This window comes from Arachis stenosperma, chromosome 9, assembly GCF_014773155.1.
Source record: "Arachis stenosperma cultivar V10309 chromosome 9, arast.V10309.gnm1.PFL2, whole genome shotgun sequence".
NCBI classification, from domain to species: Eukaryota; Viridiplantae; Streptophyta; class Magnoliopsida; order Fabales; family Fabaceae; genus Arachis; species Arachis stenosperma.
The window spans coordinates 72,471,394-72,488,394 of NC_080385.1; the positions used below are offsets into that span (position 1 = coordinate 72,471,394).

Consider the following 17,001-nt stretch of genomic DNA (forward strand, 5'->3'; position numbering starts at 1 on the left):
ATGTCTCCTTACCAACTAGTATATGGAAAAGCCTGCCATTTACCACTGGAGTTGGAGCACAAGGCATTCTGGGCCTTGAAACTCTTGAACTTAGACAACAAAGCTGCTGGAGAAAGAAGGATGTTGCAAATTCAAGAGTTGGAAGAATTCAGAGCTGAAGCTTATGAGAATGCCAAAATTTACAAAGAAAGAGCAAAGAAGAAGCATGACAGTAACATAGCCCCAAGAAAATTTGAAGAGGGACAAAAAGTATTGCTCTACAATTCTAGGCTGAAGCTGTTTCCAGGGAAGCTAAAATCAAGGTGGTCTGGACCATTCCTTGTCACCAAGGTCTCCCAATATGGACAAGTAGAAATCATAGAAGAAAAGTCACAACGAACCTTCACTGTGAATGGTCAAAGACTCAAACATTACTTGGGAGATGTGGAGGAGAAGGACAAGGTTAAATATCACCTCAACTGAGGGACAACCGTCAAGCTAGTGACGTTAAAGAAGCGCTTGTTGGGAGGCAACCCAACCTGAGGTAATACTCTTTTGCTGTTTCTTTTATTTGTTTCAATAAAAAGGTGAAGTAGTTTCTGTGCATTGCAAAGAATTAAGTTTGGTGTTTCACACCAAACAATGAATTTGTGGATCAATAATTCAAAGGGGAATGTGTGACTCTAAGTTTGGTGTTCCACCATACAGATTAACTGAACACAACAACCTTTGAATTATATGAAAGGAACAACCATTCTAAGCAATCACAGAAATGCTTAAAATCCTTAGCAGCAACTTCATTCCAAGGAGAATTCAAGGACTCAAAGAGCAGAGGAGTAAGTAGGAGACTAAGTTTGGTGTTCACACACCAACTTAAGACTCAGACACTTGCCCATACATAGTGAGCTAACCATTCAAGTGCTTGAGAAACAAGCAACTTCGTCACTCTTTGCAGGAAAGAAAACAAGGATCTTAGAAAGAACATGATGCAACAACTAGTAGAAGAAGGAGAAATCAAATTGGTTTCCTGGCAACAAAGAGAAAACAAGACACTTCACAAGGTGGTGTTGTTCCTTGACCTTTCTTTAAAAAGCAAACAAAAGCATGCTTGTTCTGGTTTAAACTGAAATTTTTGAATCTTTCTGGAATGTGAAGTTTTTAGTATGTTTGTTGGTTTATTGCTTTGAATAAAGTGAATGCCTAGATGTTTGGATATAACTCCACCTTCTTAAACAAATGCTTGCCATGCTTGTTCTGTTTCCAAAAATTAAAAAGAAAAGTTTGAACAAAAGTAACTTGGCTCAATTAGTGACAAATCAAGTAGAATCAAGTGGTGGTATGCATGCTTGATTGTTTAGTTAGCTCACTGGAAATTGAGTGTAGAATTATCATTTTCTGTGTAGAAGTTGAATACTGTCTATGGATCTTGATGAATAAATGTCTTTGGCCATGAAAAAGAAAGAAAAAGAAGAAGAAAAGCCACTGAAAAAGGGCAACCAAAAAGCAAAAGAATTAAGAAAATAAAGCTAGGCACCAATGGTTTGAACTTTTGAGACATATGCCTGTGGTGTTTATGTACTAGGATCTGCTTGGATGAATAGGTTCTGTGGAGTGTTTCAACACTTGGTAACTTGGGTTAATTAACCCGGGATTATCAACCAAAAGTCCATTATCAAGAGCAACCTAGCTACAAAACATTTAGTTACACAAAGAGGTGCTGGGCACCAATGTCTCAAAAAGAAATGTGAACTAAAATGCCTGTAGTGGATATGTGTACTGCACTGATAAGAAAAAGAAAATGCCAAAGGCTTGTGCAACACATGACACTGAGCAAACAAGGAGCAAAGGAGCTCTAAGAAAAAGAAAAACAAAGAAAGAAAAAGTGCCAAGGACATAAGAATAACAAGAGGCCATAGCAGCGTTTGATGGATGCAATGAAAAAGTGATAATCCTCCCTGCTAAGAATGAAAAAGTGATGCTGCAACTTTCTGCATAAAACCCTTCTGATGAACTTCAAATGCTTGCTAATATAGCCAATGTAATTGCTTTCTGTTTCATACTTTCTTCTCAAATATCTCAGGACTTGCTTAGGGACAAGCAAGTATTAAGTTTAGTGTTGTGATGCCAAGGCATCTTAGGCTAGTTTCACTAGCATTTTTCTGTTAGTTTTAGTTGTTTTATGCATTTTCTTGAGCTTAAAGTAACCAAGAATGGTAAATGAACAACAAAGTAATGAATCATCCAAACAAGTGTAATTTTGATGCAAATTCCATGAGTTTTTAGTTATATTACTTGAATGCTATGAATGGAAGACTTCTCATGAAATTTTGCAAGACTTTGATGCAATTGTGTGGATGATTTCAGGGAAGAAGAGGCTAGGCAAGGAAGCAACAAAATCAATAAAGGAAGCTTGAAGATCACATGTGGAGAATCTGAAAGTGGCATTTAACCTCCAGTTTAACCTTAAACTGGAAGTTAAACGCCAGAATAGGAAATACATCAAAGCTGAAAGTGGCGTTTAACCTTCAGTTTAAGGTTAAACTGAAGGTTAAACGCCAGAATCATGAAAGCTGAGAAAAGAGGAAACTGGCGTTTAACCTCCAGTTTGACCTTAAACTGAAGGTTAAACGCCAGAATGAGAATGGAACCAAAGGAGCATTTCCACGTTTAACCTCCAGTTTAACCTTAAACTGGAGGTTAAACGTGTTCGAACCACATTATGCACTAGGAAGCCATTTCCACGTTTAAGCTCCAGTTTGACCTCAAACTGGAGCTTAAACGTGTTCGACATTCACACTCCTGGGCTACCTTCTTCATTCCCACGTTTAAGCTCCAGTTTAAGGTTAAACTGGAGCTTAAACGTGTTCGGCGTTTTTGCTCCTCCAGGGTTGCCTTCTCATTTCCACGTTTAAGCTCCAGTTTGACCTCAAACTGGAGCTTAAACGTGTTCGACCAGAATTGCCTCCAGGGGTTGCAATCTTCATTTCCACGTTTAAGCTTCAGTTTAACCTTAAACTGAAGCTTAAACGTGTTCGATTAATTACCCTCCTGGGTTGCTTTCTTCCAATTCCACGTTTAAGTTTCAGTTTAACCTTAAACTGAAACTTAAACTTCAACTTAAACGCCACCTTTTGAAAGGGTTTCTGGGCCAAATATATTGAAGTTTAAGTTAGCATTTGAGCACAAATATTAACTTAAACGTATTATGGTATGAAACCCAATTGAATATCATGGTTTATGGGATTGGGCCTGAAGAATTGATGAGTCTGGAACTTCAAATTGTTGAGTCTTGTGTCATTACTTGTTTATCACTAAGTTTGCTCAATGAATGTTACAGAATGGGATCACAGCCTCATCAGGATTATGGACCATAAACCCAAAGCAAAAGAAAATCAAGGAAAAGCCTCAAAGCCCAAGAAACACAACAGAAGCTCAATTTAGAAAGTGTATAAATAGGATAGAATTGAAGTTAGTTGATACTTTTGGACACTGGGGAACTTTTGATCATTTTGCTATTTTTTTTACTTTGGAATTGAATTCAGAGCTATGACTCACTAAACCCCCTTCATTGGGTTAGGGAGCTCTATTGTAATTCAATGAATCAATAATAGTTTTATCTTCTTCTTCAATCTTTTCTCTTGAATTTTGTTAGAAAGCTTCTCGATCTAATTCCATTGGGTAGTTGTCTTGGGAAAGAAACTACCCATAATTGGAATCCTTCGGAACCTTGGGAAAGGAATGATGGATTCATGCTAGAGAAGCTTTCTCACAGTGAATTGGATTGGGGTTTGGATGGATATTGTGACATGTAATCCTACCAAATTGTGGTTCATGAAACTGTGTGGTATAATCAGTGATCAAGCATCATCTCTTCTTATGAACATTTAAACCAAGGGATTGGGAATTTGTTTGTTTTTAGAGAGAATTGGTGAGCCAAGGAATTGGGATCCAATCATATAAGATTGACAAGCAAGATTCAATGAATGCATTGGTTGAGGAAGAGATGAAAATGTTTTGATTCGGAGATTTCAATATCTCCTAACCCCAATGAACCCCTCTTTCTGATCTACACTTTCTATTTACATTTTGCAAATTTCAATTCATGCAATCACCCCAATTCCCTTTTAATTTCAGCAATTTACTTTCTCGCACCTTAATTCTCGCAATTTAAGTTTATGCAATTTCAGTTCCTTGCAATTTACGTTTCCTGCCACATTTACTTTATGCAATTCACATCAAAAAGTTGATTCCGCTCAACTAAACAAACTTCTAATTCGAATTGCTCATTCAACCAATCCTTGTGGGATTCGACCTCACTCTATTGTGAGTTTTTACTTGACGATAACCGGTGCACTTGCCGGAAGGAATTTTGCCGTTCGTGCAATTTCCTAAAATCGTAGCATAACAAGATTATGCGCATCATTATATTCATGTTAATGGAGTAGTTTCTGACTTTATTGGGAGTTGATTAAGAGGAGAACCTTGAGTTGGAATACTCTAGTGTTAATCTTAACTGGAAGTTGTTGGCTGACTCTCTAGTCTCTGACTCTAATCCTTTCTTAGGAAAGGATTAGAACTCGAATGATAGAGTTGGTTAATTAGTCACTTGACTTTCCCTTATTAAGTAAGGGATGACCAAGTGGAACAACAACCTTTTATTATTACACTTTGGAAAATTCAACAAGGATAGAACTTCCAATTAATCTTCTCCCAGTCAAGACTTTTATTTGAATTATATAAATTCTCTCGTAAACTTCCATTGCTTAAATTCACTGTTATTTATTTTTCTGTTTCTCAAACTCAAAAATTTCTTGGAAAACCTCTGACCAATAAAATAGCACTCTTTTGTCAACTTGTTGGGAGACGACTTGGGATTTCTACTCCTAGTATTTTGTTCTTAATTTTGTGACAACTCTTTTGTAAATTGATAAGCGAATTTTAGTCAGTTAAGTACTGTACTTGCAATGCTATTTTCTCTATAAACTCTTAATCGGCCAATTTCTGCCATGTCAATACCTCCACCGGGATCATTGCCTCTGTGCCGTATACTAATTGGAAGGGGGTTTCCCCTGTGGAGGAGTGTAATATTGTATTATAGGCCTATAAGACTTATGGGACTAACACTGCCCATTCGCCTTTTGCATCGCCCAGCTTTTTTCTCATAGCTTGTAAGAGGACCTGGTTGGCAGCTTCTTCCTGACCATTTGTCTCGGGTTGCTTAACCGAGCTAAAGTGATGCTTGATGTGAAAATTCTGTAAGAATGAAGCAAGTCGAGAATCAGTGAATTGTCTCCCATTATTAGATATGAGCTCACCTGGTATTCCATATCTGCAGATTATGTTTTTCTAAAGGAAATAGTGTACCTTGTCGGCCGTGATTCATGCTAATGGTTGTGCTTCTATCCATTTGGAGAAGTAATCTACGCAAACTAAAAGAAATTTTACCTGACCTGGTGCCTTTGGGAAAGGTCCTAGGATGTCCATTCCCGATTTGTAAAAAGGCCAACTTACTTCTGAGCTATGTAGGACCTCGGTCGGATTGTGTATCACCTTTCTGTGCTTTTGACAGCTATCACACTTTTGGACTTTGCTTGTGCAATCTCGTTTCATGGTTGGCCAGTAGTACCCAGCCCTAACCAGTTTTGCTGCGAATGCTTGGCCGCAAATGTGGTTACCGCACACTCCTTCATGGATATCATCTATTGCCAGGTCTGTGATGCATGAAAACTTGTCTCTCAACAAATTTCCCTTCGACAAGTATACCGAATTATCGTCAAGTAAAACTCACTATAGAGTGAGGTCGAATCCCACATAGATTGATTGGTCAAGCAACTTTAGTTAGAAGAATATGCTAGTTGAGCTAAACAGAATTTAGATTGAGATGCAAAAATTTAAATGACTAGAAAGTAAATAGCAGAAATTAAAGTGCAGAATCTTAAATGGGGAATTGGGGTAATGCTCATAAAAGTAAATAGCAGAAATCAAAGAGAATGGGTAAGATCAGAAATGGGGAGATCATTGGGTTTAGGAGATGTTGCAATTCTCCGGATCAAGTTCATTCTCATCTCTTCCTCAATCAATGCATTCATTGATCTCCTTGGCAATCTTAAGTGATTGAATCCCAATTCCTTGGTAATCCAATCTTTCAAATCTTGATCAATAGCAAATTCCTTGGTCAATTGCTCATGAGAAGAGATGAAGTATGGTCACTGATTATACCACATACATTTCCCAATTCAAGTATTGGGAGGATTAGAGTCACATATCCATCCCAACCCAAATTGGTCCAGAATGAGAAAGCAATTCTAGCATGATCTCTTCATTCCTCTTCCAAGGTTCCGAAGAGATCCAATTGTGGAGAGTTTCTTTTCCAAGATAACTAACCAATTGAATTAAGATTGAAAGCCTTCTAGTAAAATCAAGAGAAAAGATAGAAGAAGAAGAATGAAAACTAATATTGATCCATCAAATTACAGCAGAGCTCCCTAACCCAATGAAAGGGGTTTAGTTGTTCATAGCTCTAGGAATCAAAAATGGCAGAAAAGAAAAATCCATGCTAGAAGTACAGAAAAGTAAATATGCAGAGAGTAGTTCTCCAAGGTGCAAAAGTCCCTATCTAGTTCAAAACTACTCCTATATATACTACTCTTCATGATCTTCTAGTGAGTTCTTCAAGTCTTGGATGTGGGCTTTGGACCTTGAGTCGAAGCAATTCTCATCTTTAGTAGGCCCAGCTTGCAGAGAAATATGAATTAGGCTTGGGCATTTAGTGAGATTAATCGTGGAATACATTTCTGGGTGCGATAACGTTAGTGATAAACCACTATTTTATGGTTTATCTTGTGCTCAATTGAGTGGATTTTATCAACTCTTTACCCACTTATTCATACTATTTGCATGTTTTACATTTGCCTTCCTAAATTATGTGCTTTGATAGAAAACATGTTTCTTTGGACTTATATTTGCTTATTATTAATCCTCTCTTATTTCCATTCGATGCCGTGATTAGTGTGTTGAGTAGTTTCAGATTTTCTAAGGCAGAATGACTTAAGGGATGAAAAGGGAAACATACTAAAAGGAAAGGAGAAAGAAAAACGGAGCTTTAAAGAAACTAGAATCCACGCGATCGCATGGACGACGCGATCGCGTGCCAAGCACGAATCAGCAGCAACGCGGCCGCATGACTGACGCAACCGCGCGCCTTAAGCAGAACGCACATGACGCGGTCGCATGACTGACGCGACCGCGTGGCAAGTAAAAGCTCCGAATGACGTGACCACGTGACCCACGCGGACGCGTGACAGAGGCCACGCACCAGAAATTGCAGAAAACGCTCATAACGAGTTCTGAGGCCCTTTTTGACCCAAATCCAAGTCCAGAAGGCACAGATTAGAGGCTATAAAGTGGAGGAATGCATCCATTCATAGGAGGCTCTCATAATTCACTTTTCATGTTTTAGATGTAGTTTTTAGAGAGAGAGGTTATCTCCTCTCTCTTAGGATTAGGATTTAGGACTTCTCTTAGTTTTTAAGAGTGACTCTCGATCCAGGTTCAATGTTCCTTTAATTTATGTTTCTTTTTTATTTTTATTTACACTAATACTTTTATTTGTATTTGATTTATGTTGCCCAATTGGCTTATGAACTTTTCATGTTAAGATTTGAATGTTCTATTTATTATAATTTGAGATATTTTAGTTTAATATTACTTTCTTTTATTTACATGATTATTGCCTCCCATCTGAAGGCTTTTTTATTCCAGCAGTTTCAATTTTCTTTCCTTTTGGCTTTGATTAAATAATTAGTAACTCTAGAGTTATTAAACTCATTGTTGATTGAAAATTGGAATTCATCCACTTAACTTACCTTCATAGTTAGAGGTTAACAAAGTGGGAGAAAAGTCCAATTCTCTTCATAATTGATAAGGATAACTAGGATAGGACCTCCAGTCTTTATACCTTGCCAAGAGTTTATTTTACAGTTATTTATTTATTTTTATTGCTTTGAAAATATGCTTGTGCCCATTGCCCAAATTCTCAAAACCCCCAATTTACAATCTCCATAGCCAATAATAAGAACATACCTCCCTGCAATTCCTTGAGAAGATGACCCGAGGTTTAAATACTTCGATTATCAATTTATTTAGGGGTTTGTTACTTGTGACAACCAAAACATTTGTACGAAGGGATTTCTGTCAGTTTAGAGACTATATCTACAACGCGACTGTTTTTATGAAATTCTTTACTGGCAAAAATCCCGACGTCAAAATGGCGCTGTTGCCGGGGAATTGCAAACGTGTGCCTTATTATTGGTTATTGTAAATATTTTTCAAAAAAAAAAATTCTTTTGCTTGTTTATTTATTTGTGATTTTAATTTTTATTAATTACTATGAATCCTCACCCCTCTCGCTTTGAGTTTAGTTCTAACTTTGTTGAAGGAAATAGAAACCACAGCAGGAATATGCATCAAGGTCAGACCAATCAAGGATGGATGGAGCCAAGAGGATCTAATCAACCCTTTAGGCAATAACACCCTCCAAGATATCATGGACAACGACCATTCTACAATGCATACCCAGCTGAAAGATATGGTGGACAACCTTGTAACTACGAACAAGTCCCACCCCAAGCCTATAGACCATCCTCTCAATATAACTTTGGACCCCCACACTCACAAGCCCCTTTCCACCATTTCACCTCCATATGACCCCAATCCTTATTCACCACACCAACCACCATATGAACCATACACAGAACCACCACCTCAATATACACCATCTCCTTATCATTATCAAGATGAACCACCTTCCTACCATGAACCCTTTCTCCTAACAAATGAGTCCTCCTATCCACCCCAAATCTCCTTGGAGAAAGCAATTGGTGATCTAAACTCTACTATACAAGCTCTCGCCGCCCAAATCAGATTACCAAATCCCTTCAACAATCAACCCTCAAGCACTAGTACACTTCCTTTTCAACCACATAATAATCTCCCCATCCCATCACCACCATCCATGGAAGAGCACCCACATCCATCAATCCAAGAGCAAGATGATCCCAATTATACTATTGATATGGAACAGGAAAGAAGGAATCATCTTCGCGAATCCATACTTCATAAAGAGCTAGAGGAGGCCCTACGAGTAAGGGTAGGAGAGACCCTTGAAGATGAAAGAATAGTTGAAAGGAGTTGTCATAGAAAGAAAAACATTGAGGATGAGTACGATTTTATACTTAAACAACTGGACAAAGCAGCAATTATTAAAAAGGAAGAAGTGGTTGCAGACTTAAGAGATGTTGTACCTCCATTGGAAAGTCCAGTCACAGAGCCTCCTTCCACGGTGTTTGATGTTGATGTTGAGAAGAGCGTACAACCTCCAAGGCAGATCATGGTTGAAGATTTTGTAGAGGTTGATCAAGAGGTAGAAGATGTCAAAGAAGAGCACAAGGGAGTGGAGCTTGAAATTACCTTGCAAAAGTTGTTGGAAACCCCTCCCCCTAAGTTGCCATCATCCTTCACAACATTCAAGTGGGTAAAATTCATATCCCATAGCTTTCTAATCCCACTTGAATATGGGCTACTGGAGACGGATGGTCAATTTAGAGCTCTTTGCGGCATTAAGAGTAAGAGAAAGATGGCCAGTGATAAGAATTGTCAAGCAAGGTTCAACATGGTTGTGTGCTCAAAATTTAAATGCAAAGGTTGGTGTAAGGCTGAACTGAATGGGTCTAGGAAGTTGTTTGGACACTTCAGTGAGAATTCTAAAACTGAACCACCCGGATAGAATCATGATAATCAACTTGAAGACGGGTACAAAAGCAAGGTTTGGAACCCCGGAATCCATTCTACCAATCACCACTCTTGGGGCCTTGTCATTTGCTTTAACTTGCTTGAAGGCTTTTTGCGCCTTGTTTGGGATCCCGGAGGCTATGGGAAGTACAAACATTGGTGGGGATTCCTGGATCAATACAAGCACAAGCCACCCTAGCAGGAAGCTCATCAAATGTCCAACTTAAGGACTATAACTAAAAGTGCTAGGTGGGAGACAACCCACCATGGTATGATCGTCCTTTTTCATTTTTATTTAGTTTTATTTGTTTTTGAATTTTATTTTATTTTGTTACATTAAACCTGGAGTTTTGCATCACATTCATATTAACACTGCATTCTGCATTTTTCAAATTATAAAAAAAAAGCGAGCACGCGACGCGATAGCATCAGCGATGCGTCTGCGTCGCAAGGAGATGGGAAACAATATTAATATGAACAGAGAGTTTCGCAGGAGCAGCGCTGGAGGCATGCCAATGGCACAAATCGACCCACACGACCGCGTCGCTGACGCGACCGCGTCACATGGGAATAATGGCCTCCCACGTGACCGCGTCACCCACGCGGCCACATGACCTGAAATCGGCGTAAAAAGGATGTATGGTCGAAAGTTAAGCTGGAATTGGGCTGGACCCGTGCTAGTAGCACAAGCCCTGCCATGCGAACGCGTCACCCACGCGTCCACGTCATATTGGAAATAAGGCCACCCGCGTGATCGCGTCGACCACGCGACCGCGTCACCCTGGATTTTGGCAATACTGACGTTTTGAACAGAGAGTTGTGCGGCCGCGAGGCTGCACTCGCGCCACTAGCACAAATCGAGTCACGCGATCGCGTGCCCCACGCGTCCGCGCCACCCAACCTTATCGCGCACCACGCGACCGCGTCACCCACGCGACCGCGTCGCCAGCGTCGCACAACCTATCCAGATTAGTGCCAATTTTCTTATCTTCTCTTTTCTAATCCTAATTTCTTCCTTCTCTCTCCTTTCTCACTTTCTTTTTCTTCTCATCCTTTTTCCCTCTCATTTTATTTTACTTCATTTATTTGCATATTTCATTCATTGCATTATTCTCATTGGTGTTGGAGTTTTATTTGGATAAGTGCCTTATTTTATTTGAGCACGTGGCTACTCGGAGAAGAGATTTGACAATTGACATTTACTTATGGCTCTCATATACATTTGGATTACATTATTTTCATCCCTATTTTAACTTGCACACCCAATGTATTTGGGATTATCATTCACAATTGTCATCATTACACATGCTCTTTAATTTGGCACATTTATTACTTGATGCTTGAGCTATGCCTCTCATGCCTATTATTTGCATGTTTTTACCCTCTTGCATCTAATTATTTTGAATTGCTCTTTATTGTTGTCTTCCCTACATGTTGTAGCTACCATGTAGATGGACTATCATCTTTCCTTTGGCATTCTTTATCACTTGGAATTTCCTCCCTTCTGGTCTTAGTTTTCTATATTTCACACTCTTCCTTTTTCTTCTTCCTTAGGCATGGGTACCAAGAAAGGAAAAGAGAAGGCCACTGACAAAACACCAGCAAGGAAAGGAACTAAGAGATCTCCAACTAAGGCGCCTCCATCTACAAGAGTCAGTTGGAGCAACCCGTCCACCTGCACATCTCAGCATGCACCGAGGATGGTGCAATCTTTAAGTGTGGGGAGGTCGATACCGATCTCCATGGGTTAGTTACTTCTTGAGTCAACACCAATATTTTATTTTATTTGTTTGTTCATTGTTGCATTTGCATGTTTAATTGTTTTTGTGCATATTTTACTACTTGGTTAAAGTAATATTCTTCTTTTTCAAGAAATTTTTATAGTATTTCACTAATTTGAATAAAACTTTTTGAAAAACTTGTTTGAAGAAATATTATTTTGGAACATAGTTTAGAACTCGAACATAAAATCAGTGAGATTTTGAGCCTATTTGATTGGTTGCATTTTACCAACCAATAATTTTATTTTTGGTGTGTGTTGTTCTCTCTAAAACTGTGATCTTTGTCTTGCTTAATTCTATATTTCCATTTATTTGATGTATGCATGCACTTACATGATTGAGGCCTTTGTTTCACTGAGCTTACATACCCATATGGCCTTACCTTTCATTATCCCTTGCAAACCAATATTGAGCCTATTTTACCCCTTTATTCTTTACTTTAGCACATCATTAACTCTAAGCGAAAAACAATAATGTCCTTAATTTGAATCCTTGGTTAGCTTAGATTAGTGAGAATGCTTATGAATTAAGTGTGGGGAAGAGTGGGTTTGGAAACATCTGGTTTGAGAATTGAGTATGTTAGAATTTTCTGAAAATGTGAAAGAAATATTTAGGACATGTTCATGCATTCAATAAATTAATCATATGCATTGAGAAAAACATAAGAAAAAAAATATATATAAAAAAAATAAATGAAAGGGGACAAAATGCCCCAAAGTAAGTGAAAGCAATGCATATGAGTTATACTTGAAATTAGAATGCATGAATATGTGGAAAACATGGTTAATGGATGGTTAGATGTTGTATTATGATTACATGGATTGTTTAAGTTAGGTGGGAAATTTTAAGTTAATTAAGGATTCAGATTTTAGTCCACTTGGCCAAATACAATCCTACCTTGACCCTAACCCCATTACAACCCTTAAAAGACCTCTTGATATGTGTATTTATGCATTAAATTTATGTTGATTGTTAGATGAAGAGCAAGCCTTAGAAAGCAAGGTTAGTAGAGAATTGAGAGAATCGAACCTAAAACACTTGAGTGATTAGAGTGATATACACTACTAAGTGAGGGTTCGATGCTCGATTCTTTGTTCCCGGCTTTCATGAGCTATTTTCTTCTACAAATCTATTTGTACTTCATTTTTATGATTTGAATTAGTGAAATCCAATTCATATTTATTCTTGGGGATTTATTTGCTTTTAACCAAGTAAGTGGAAACATTTTTCATTTAGTTGCATTCATAGGTTGCATCTCATGCATTCTACCATTCCTCTTCATTCCTTTATAGTTTCTCTTGAGCTTAGCATGAGGACATGCTTTTGTTTAAGTGTGGGGAGGTTGATAAACCACTATTTTATGGTTTATCTTCTGCTCAATTGAGTGGATTTTATCAACTCTTTTCCCACTTATTCATACTATTTGCATGTTTTACATTTGCCTTCCTAAATTATGTGCTTTGATTGAAAACATGTTTCTTTGGACTTATATTTTCTTATTATTAATCCTCTCTTATTTCCATTCGATGCCGTGATTAGCGTGTTGAGTAGTTTCAGATTTTCTAAGGCAGAATGACTTAAGGGATGAAAAAGGAAACATACTAAAAGGAAAGGAGAAAGCAAAATGGAGCTTTAAGGAAACTGGTATCCACGCGATCGCATGGACAACGCAATCGCGTGCCAAGCACGAATCAGTAGCAACGCGGCCGCATGACTGACGTAACCGCGCGCCTTAAGCAGAACGCACATGACGCGGTCGCATGACTGACGCAACCGCGTGGCAAGGAAAAGCTCCGAATGACGCGACCGCGTGACCCACACGGACGCGTGACAGAGGCCACGCACCAGAAATTGCAGAAAACGCTCATAACGAGTTCTGAGGCCCTTTTTGACCCAAATCCAAGTCCAGAAGGCACAGATTAGAGGCTATAAAGTGGAGGAATGCATCCATTCATAGGAGGCTCTCATAATTCACTTTTCATGTTTTAGATGTAGTTTTTAGAGAGAGAGGTTCTCTCCTCTCTCTTAGGATTAGGATTTAGGACTTCTCTTAGTTTTTAAGAGTGACTCTCGATCCAGGTTCAATGTTCCTTTAATTTATGTTTCTCTTTTATTTTTATTTACTCTAATACTTTTATTTGTATTTGATTTATGTTGCCCAATTGGCTTATGAACTTTTCATGTTAAGATTTGAATGTTCTATTTATTATAATTTGAGATATTTCAGTTTAATATTACTTTCTTTTATTTACATGATTATTGCCTCCCATCTGAAGGCATTTTTATTCTAGCAGTTTCAATTTTCTTTCCTTTTGGCTTTGATTAAATAATTGGTAACTCTAGAGTTATTAAACTCATTGTTGATTGAAAATTGGAATTCATCCACTTAACTTACCTTCATAGTTAGAGGTTAACAAAGTGGGAGAAAAGTCCAATTCTCTTCATAATTGATAAGGATAACTAGGATAGGACCTCCAGTCTTTATACCTTGCCAAGAGTTTATTTTACAGTTATTTATTTATTTTTATTGCTTTGAAAATATGCTTGTGCCCATTGCCCAAATTCTCAAAACCCCCAATTTACAATCTCCATAGCCAATAATAAGAACATACCTCCCTGCAATTTCTTGAGAAGACGACCCGATGTTTAAATACTTCAGTTATCAATTTATTTAGGGGTTTGTTACTTGTGACAACCAAAACATTTGTACGAAGGGATTTCTGTCGGTTTGGAGACTATATCTACAACGCGACTGTTTTTATAAAATTCTTTACTAGCAAAAATCCCGACGTCCGTTAGTGGCATTCACCTTTTCCACTAACGTTCCACCTTTATATGCCCACGTTATTCTCAACGTTAGAAGTCTTAACGTGACTTCTAACGTTCCTTCTCAATTCTTGGCCAACGTTAATGGGACTCACTTTTCCCATTAACGTTGGCTTGTGCCCCTTTTTGCAAACGTTAATGGGAATTGCTTTTTCCATTAACGTTGCTTGCCTTTTGCCCCCTACGTTAGGTCTTACGTTAGCTTAGCTAACGTAGCTCTTAACATGGGCACCTATCACCTTCAAGAGCGTTAGTGACACTGACCTTTGTCACTAACGCTCTAATTGCCTTAATCCCCTACGTTAGAACCCACGTTAACTAAGTTAACGTGGCTCTTAACGTAGTAATGAATCCATCTTCCAACATTAGTGACAAAAGTGAGTGTCACTAACGTTGGTTCTTTGAACCCCACTCAACGTTAACTTTCACGTTAACAATCTTAACGTGAGAGTTAACGTAGGCAATGAAAATGATCCAACGTTAGTGACGAAAGTGAGTGTCACTAACGTTGGCATTGTTGATCCTCGACCACGTTAGAGTTCACGTTAACTTAGTTAACATGACTCTTAACGCGGGGCATTGCCTAGTTTCCCAATGTTAGTGCTGTTCACTTTTGCCACTAACGTTGAGGAGAAACGTTATTGGAGTTCATGTTTCTCATTAACGTGGAGTCCTCTTTTCTTTCTACGTTAAGTACCACGTTAACTTAGTTGACGTGGCTCTTAACGTAGACTATGAATGGCTTCGCAGGCGTTATTGGTGATCACTTTTCTCATTAACGTTGCAAGCCAATTGCCATCCCACGTTAGTAGTCACGTTAACTAAGTTAACGTGAATGCTAACGTGATTCTTCCATGCTTCATTTGTCCTGAAATCAAGCAATTAAAGTGCATCAAAGCTCTAGCCAAAATCATGAGATTATGCATCATTAAAATATCATGTAATTCTGGCAAAAATCTCATGAAATCATGCAAAATTCACAATAGTTGCTTGAATGAAGGTGTAAGTGTATTTTCACCCAAAACTTGCTTTGTTTACTAGGAAAATGCACGAAACTACCCTAAAACAGTAAAGAAAAGGTCAGTGAAACTGGCCTAGATGCCCTGGCATCAGTCTGCCTCTTCCTTGCTAACGCATTTGAGGAGTGGCCTGGAGAATCCGCGCTTGTATAGCTCGGTTCCCAGCATTGTGTAGAACCTAGCCCGTATTTTGAAGAGTTTTTGATTAACATCGTTTGATGGGAGTATTCCTCTACTGATGTAAGTTATTATTGGAGTCCTCCAGTCTTCGTCCTGCAAAATGCTCAGTATATGTGTTAGGTTTAGGCTAGGGTTTTCTAGCGTTAGTTGTGAGAGCTTTGGTATATTTTTTGTTTTTCTTGTTGTTGCCAATTCGGATAAAATGTCGGCTCGGCTGTTATTTTCTCTTTGTATGTGAATAATTTCAAAGTTTTTGAATTGTGAAATGAGTTCTTTCACTAAATGCCAATACCTTTCTAGTAGAGCATCTTTTACCTGAAATGTTCCCTTTACATGTTGGACCACCAGAAGAGAGTCACAATGTACCGTGATTCCAGGTGCCTGAAGTCTTAATGCGAGAGTCATTCCCGCAATGAGAGCTTCGTATTCTGCTTGGTTATTACTGGCTTTGAAGTAGAATTATATTGGTTGTTCGACTGTTATGTTCCTTCCATCATCCAATATGATTCCTGCTCCTGTTTTGTCATTATTAGAGGCTCCATCCACATACATCACCCAACTCTTTGGTTCAGGCTATTCGTGTGGGTTGGTCTACTCTGAGAGGAAGTCAGCTAGGATTTGTGATTTTAGTGCTGGTCTTGGTTGGTACTGAACGTCGAATTCTGACAACTCGATAGACCACCTTATTAGTCTCCCCGCTACTTTTGACCTTGTTAAAATCTGCCAGAGTGGTTGGTCTGTTCGAACTATTATGGTGTGACTTTAGAAATAATGTCTGAGTCTTCGAGCAGTGATTACCAAGGCCAAAGCCAGTTGTTCCAATTTCGGGTATCTTTTTTTCGGCTGGTTGCAAAACCTTGCTGACGAAGTATACTAGCTATTGTGCTTTTCCTATTTCAACTACAAGAGCTGAACTTATAGCTTGGTCAGCAACAGATAAATATAAATATAACGGCTTACCGAGCTCTAGTTTTTGTTGTATCTGGGTAGATGTTAACATGGCCTTTAGTTCCGTAAAGGATTTTTCGCAAGCCTTGGTCCACTCAAATTGTTTACCTTTGGATATGGTTTGAAAGAAATGATATGACCTATTTCTTATTGTTTGCAAGAACCGTGACAGGGCTGCAATTCTACCAGTTAGTTTTTGAACTTCCTTCACAGTCTTCAGACTGGCCATGTTGAAGATGGGGTTGCATTTTTCAGGATTTGCCTCAATTCCTTTGCATGTTAACATGAATCCTAAAACTTCCCCTCCTTGTATGCCGCAGGTGCACTTTTCGGGATTAAGTTTCATGTTGTATGCTCAGACTTGGTGGAAGACCTTGGTCAGGTCATTGCAGTGGGAGTCTTCTACTGTGGTCTTCACCACCATGTCATCAACATACACCTTCATATTTCGTCCAATCTGTTGACTAAAGACTTTGTTC

The 17,001-nt window shown here is 38.6% G+C and overlaps 1 protein-coding gene across 1 annotated transcript; it reads left to right on the plus strand.

Moving 5' to 3' along the window:
• Positions 1-462, plus strand: LOC130949603 (uncharacterized). Its single transcript, XM_057878275.1, has one exon. The coding sequence runs from the start codon at positions 1-3 to the stop codon at positions 460-462; it is 462 nt and encodes a 153-aa protein (XP_057734258.1).
• The last annotated feature ends 16,539 nt before the right edge of the window (positions 463-17,001 follow it).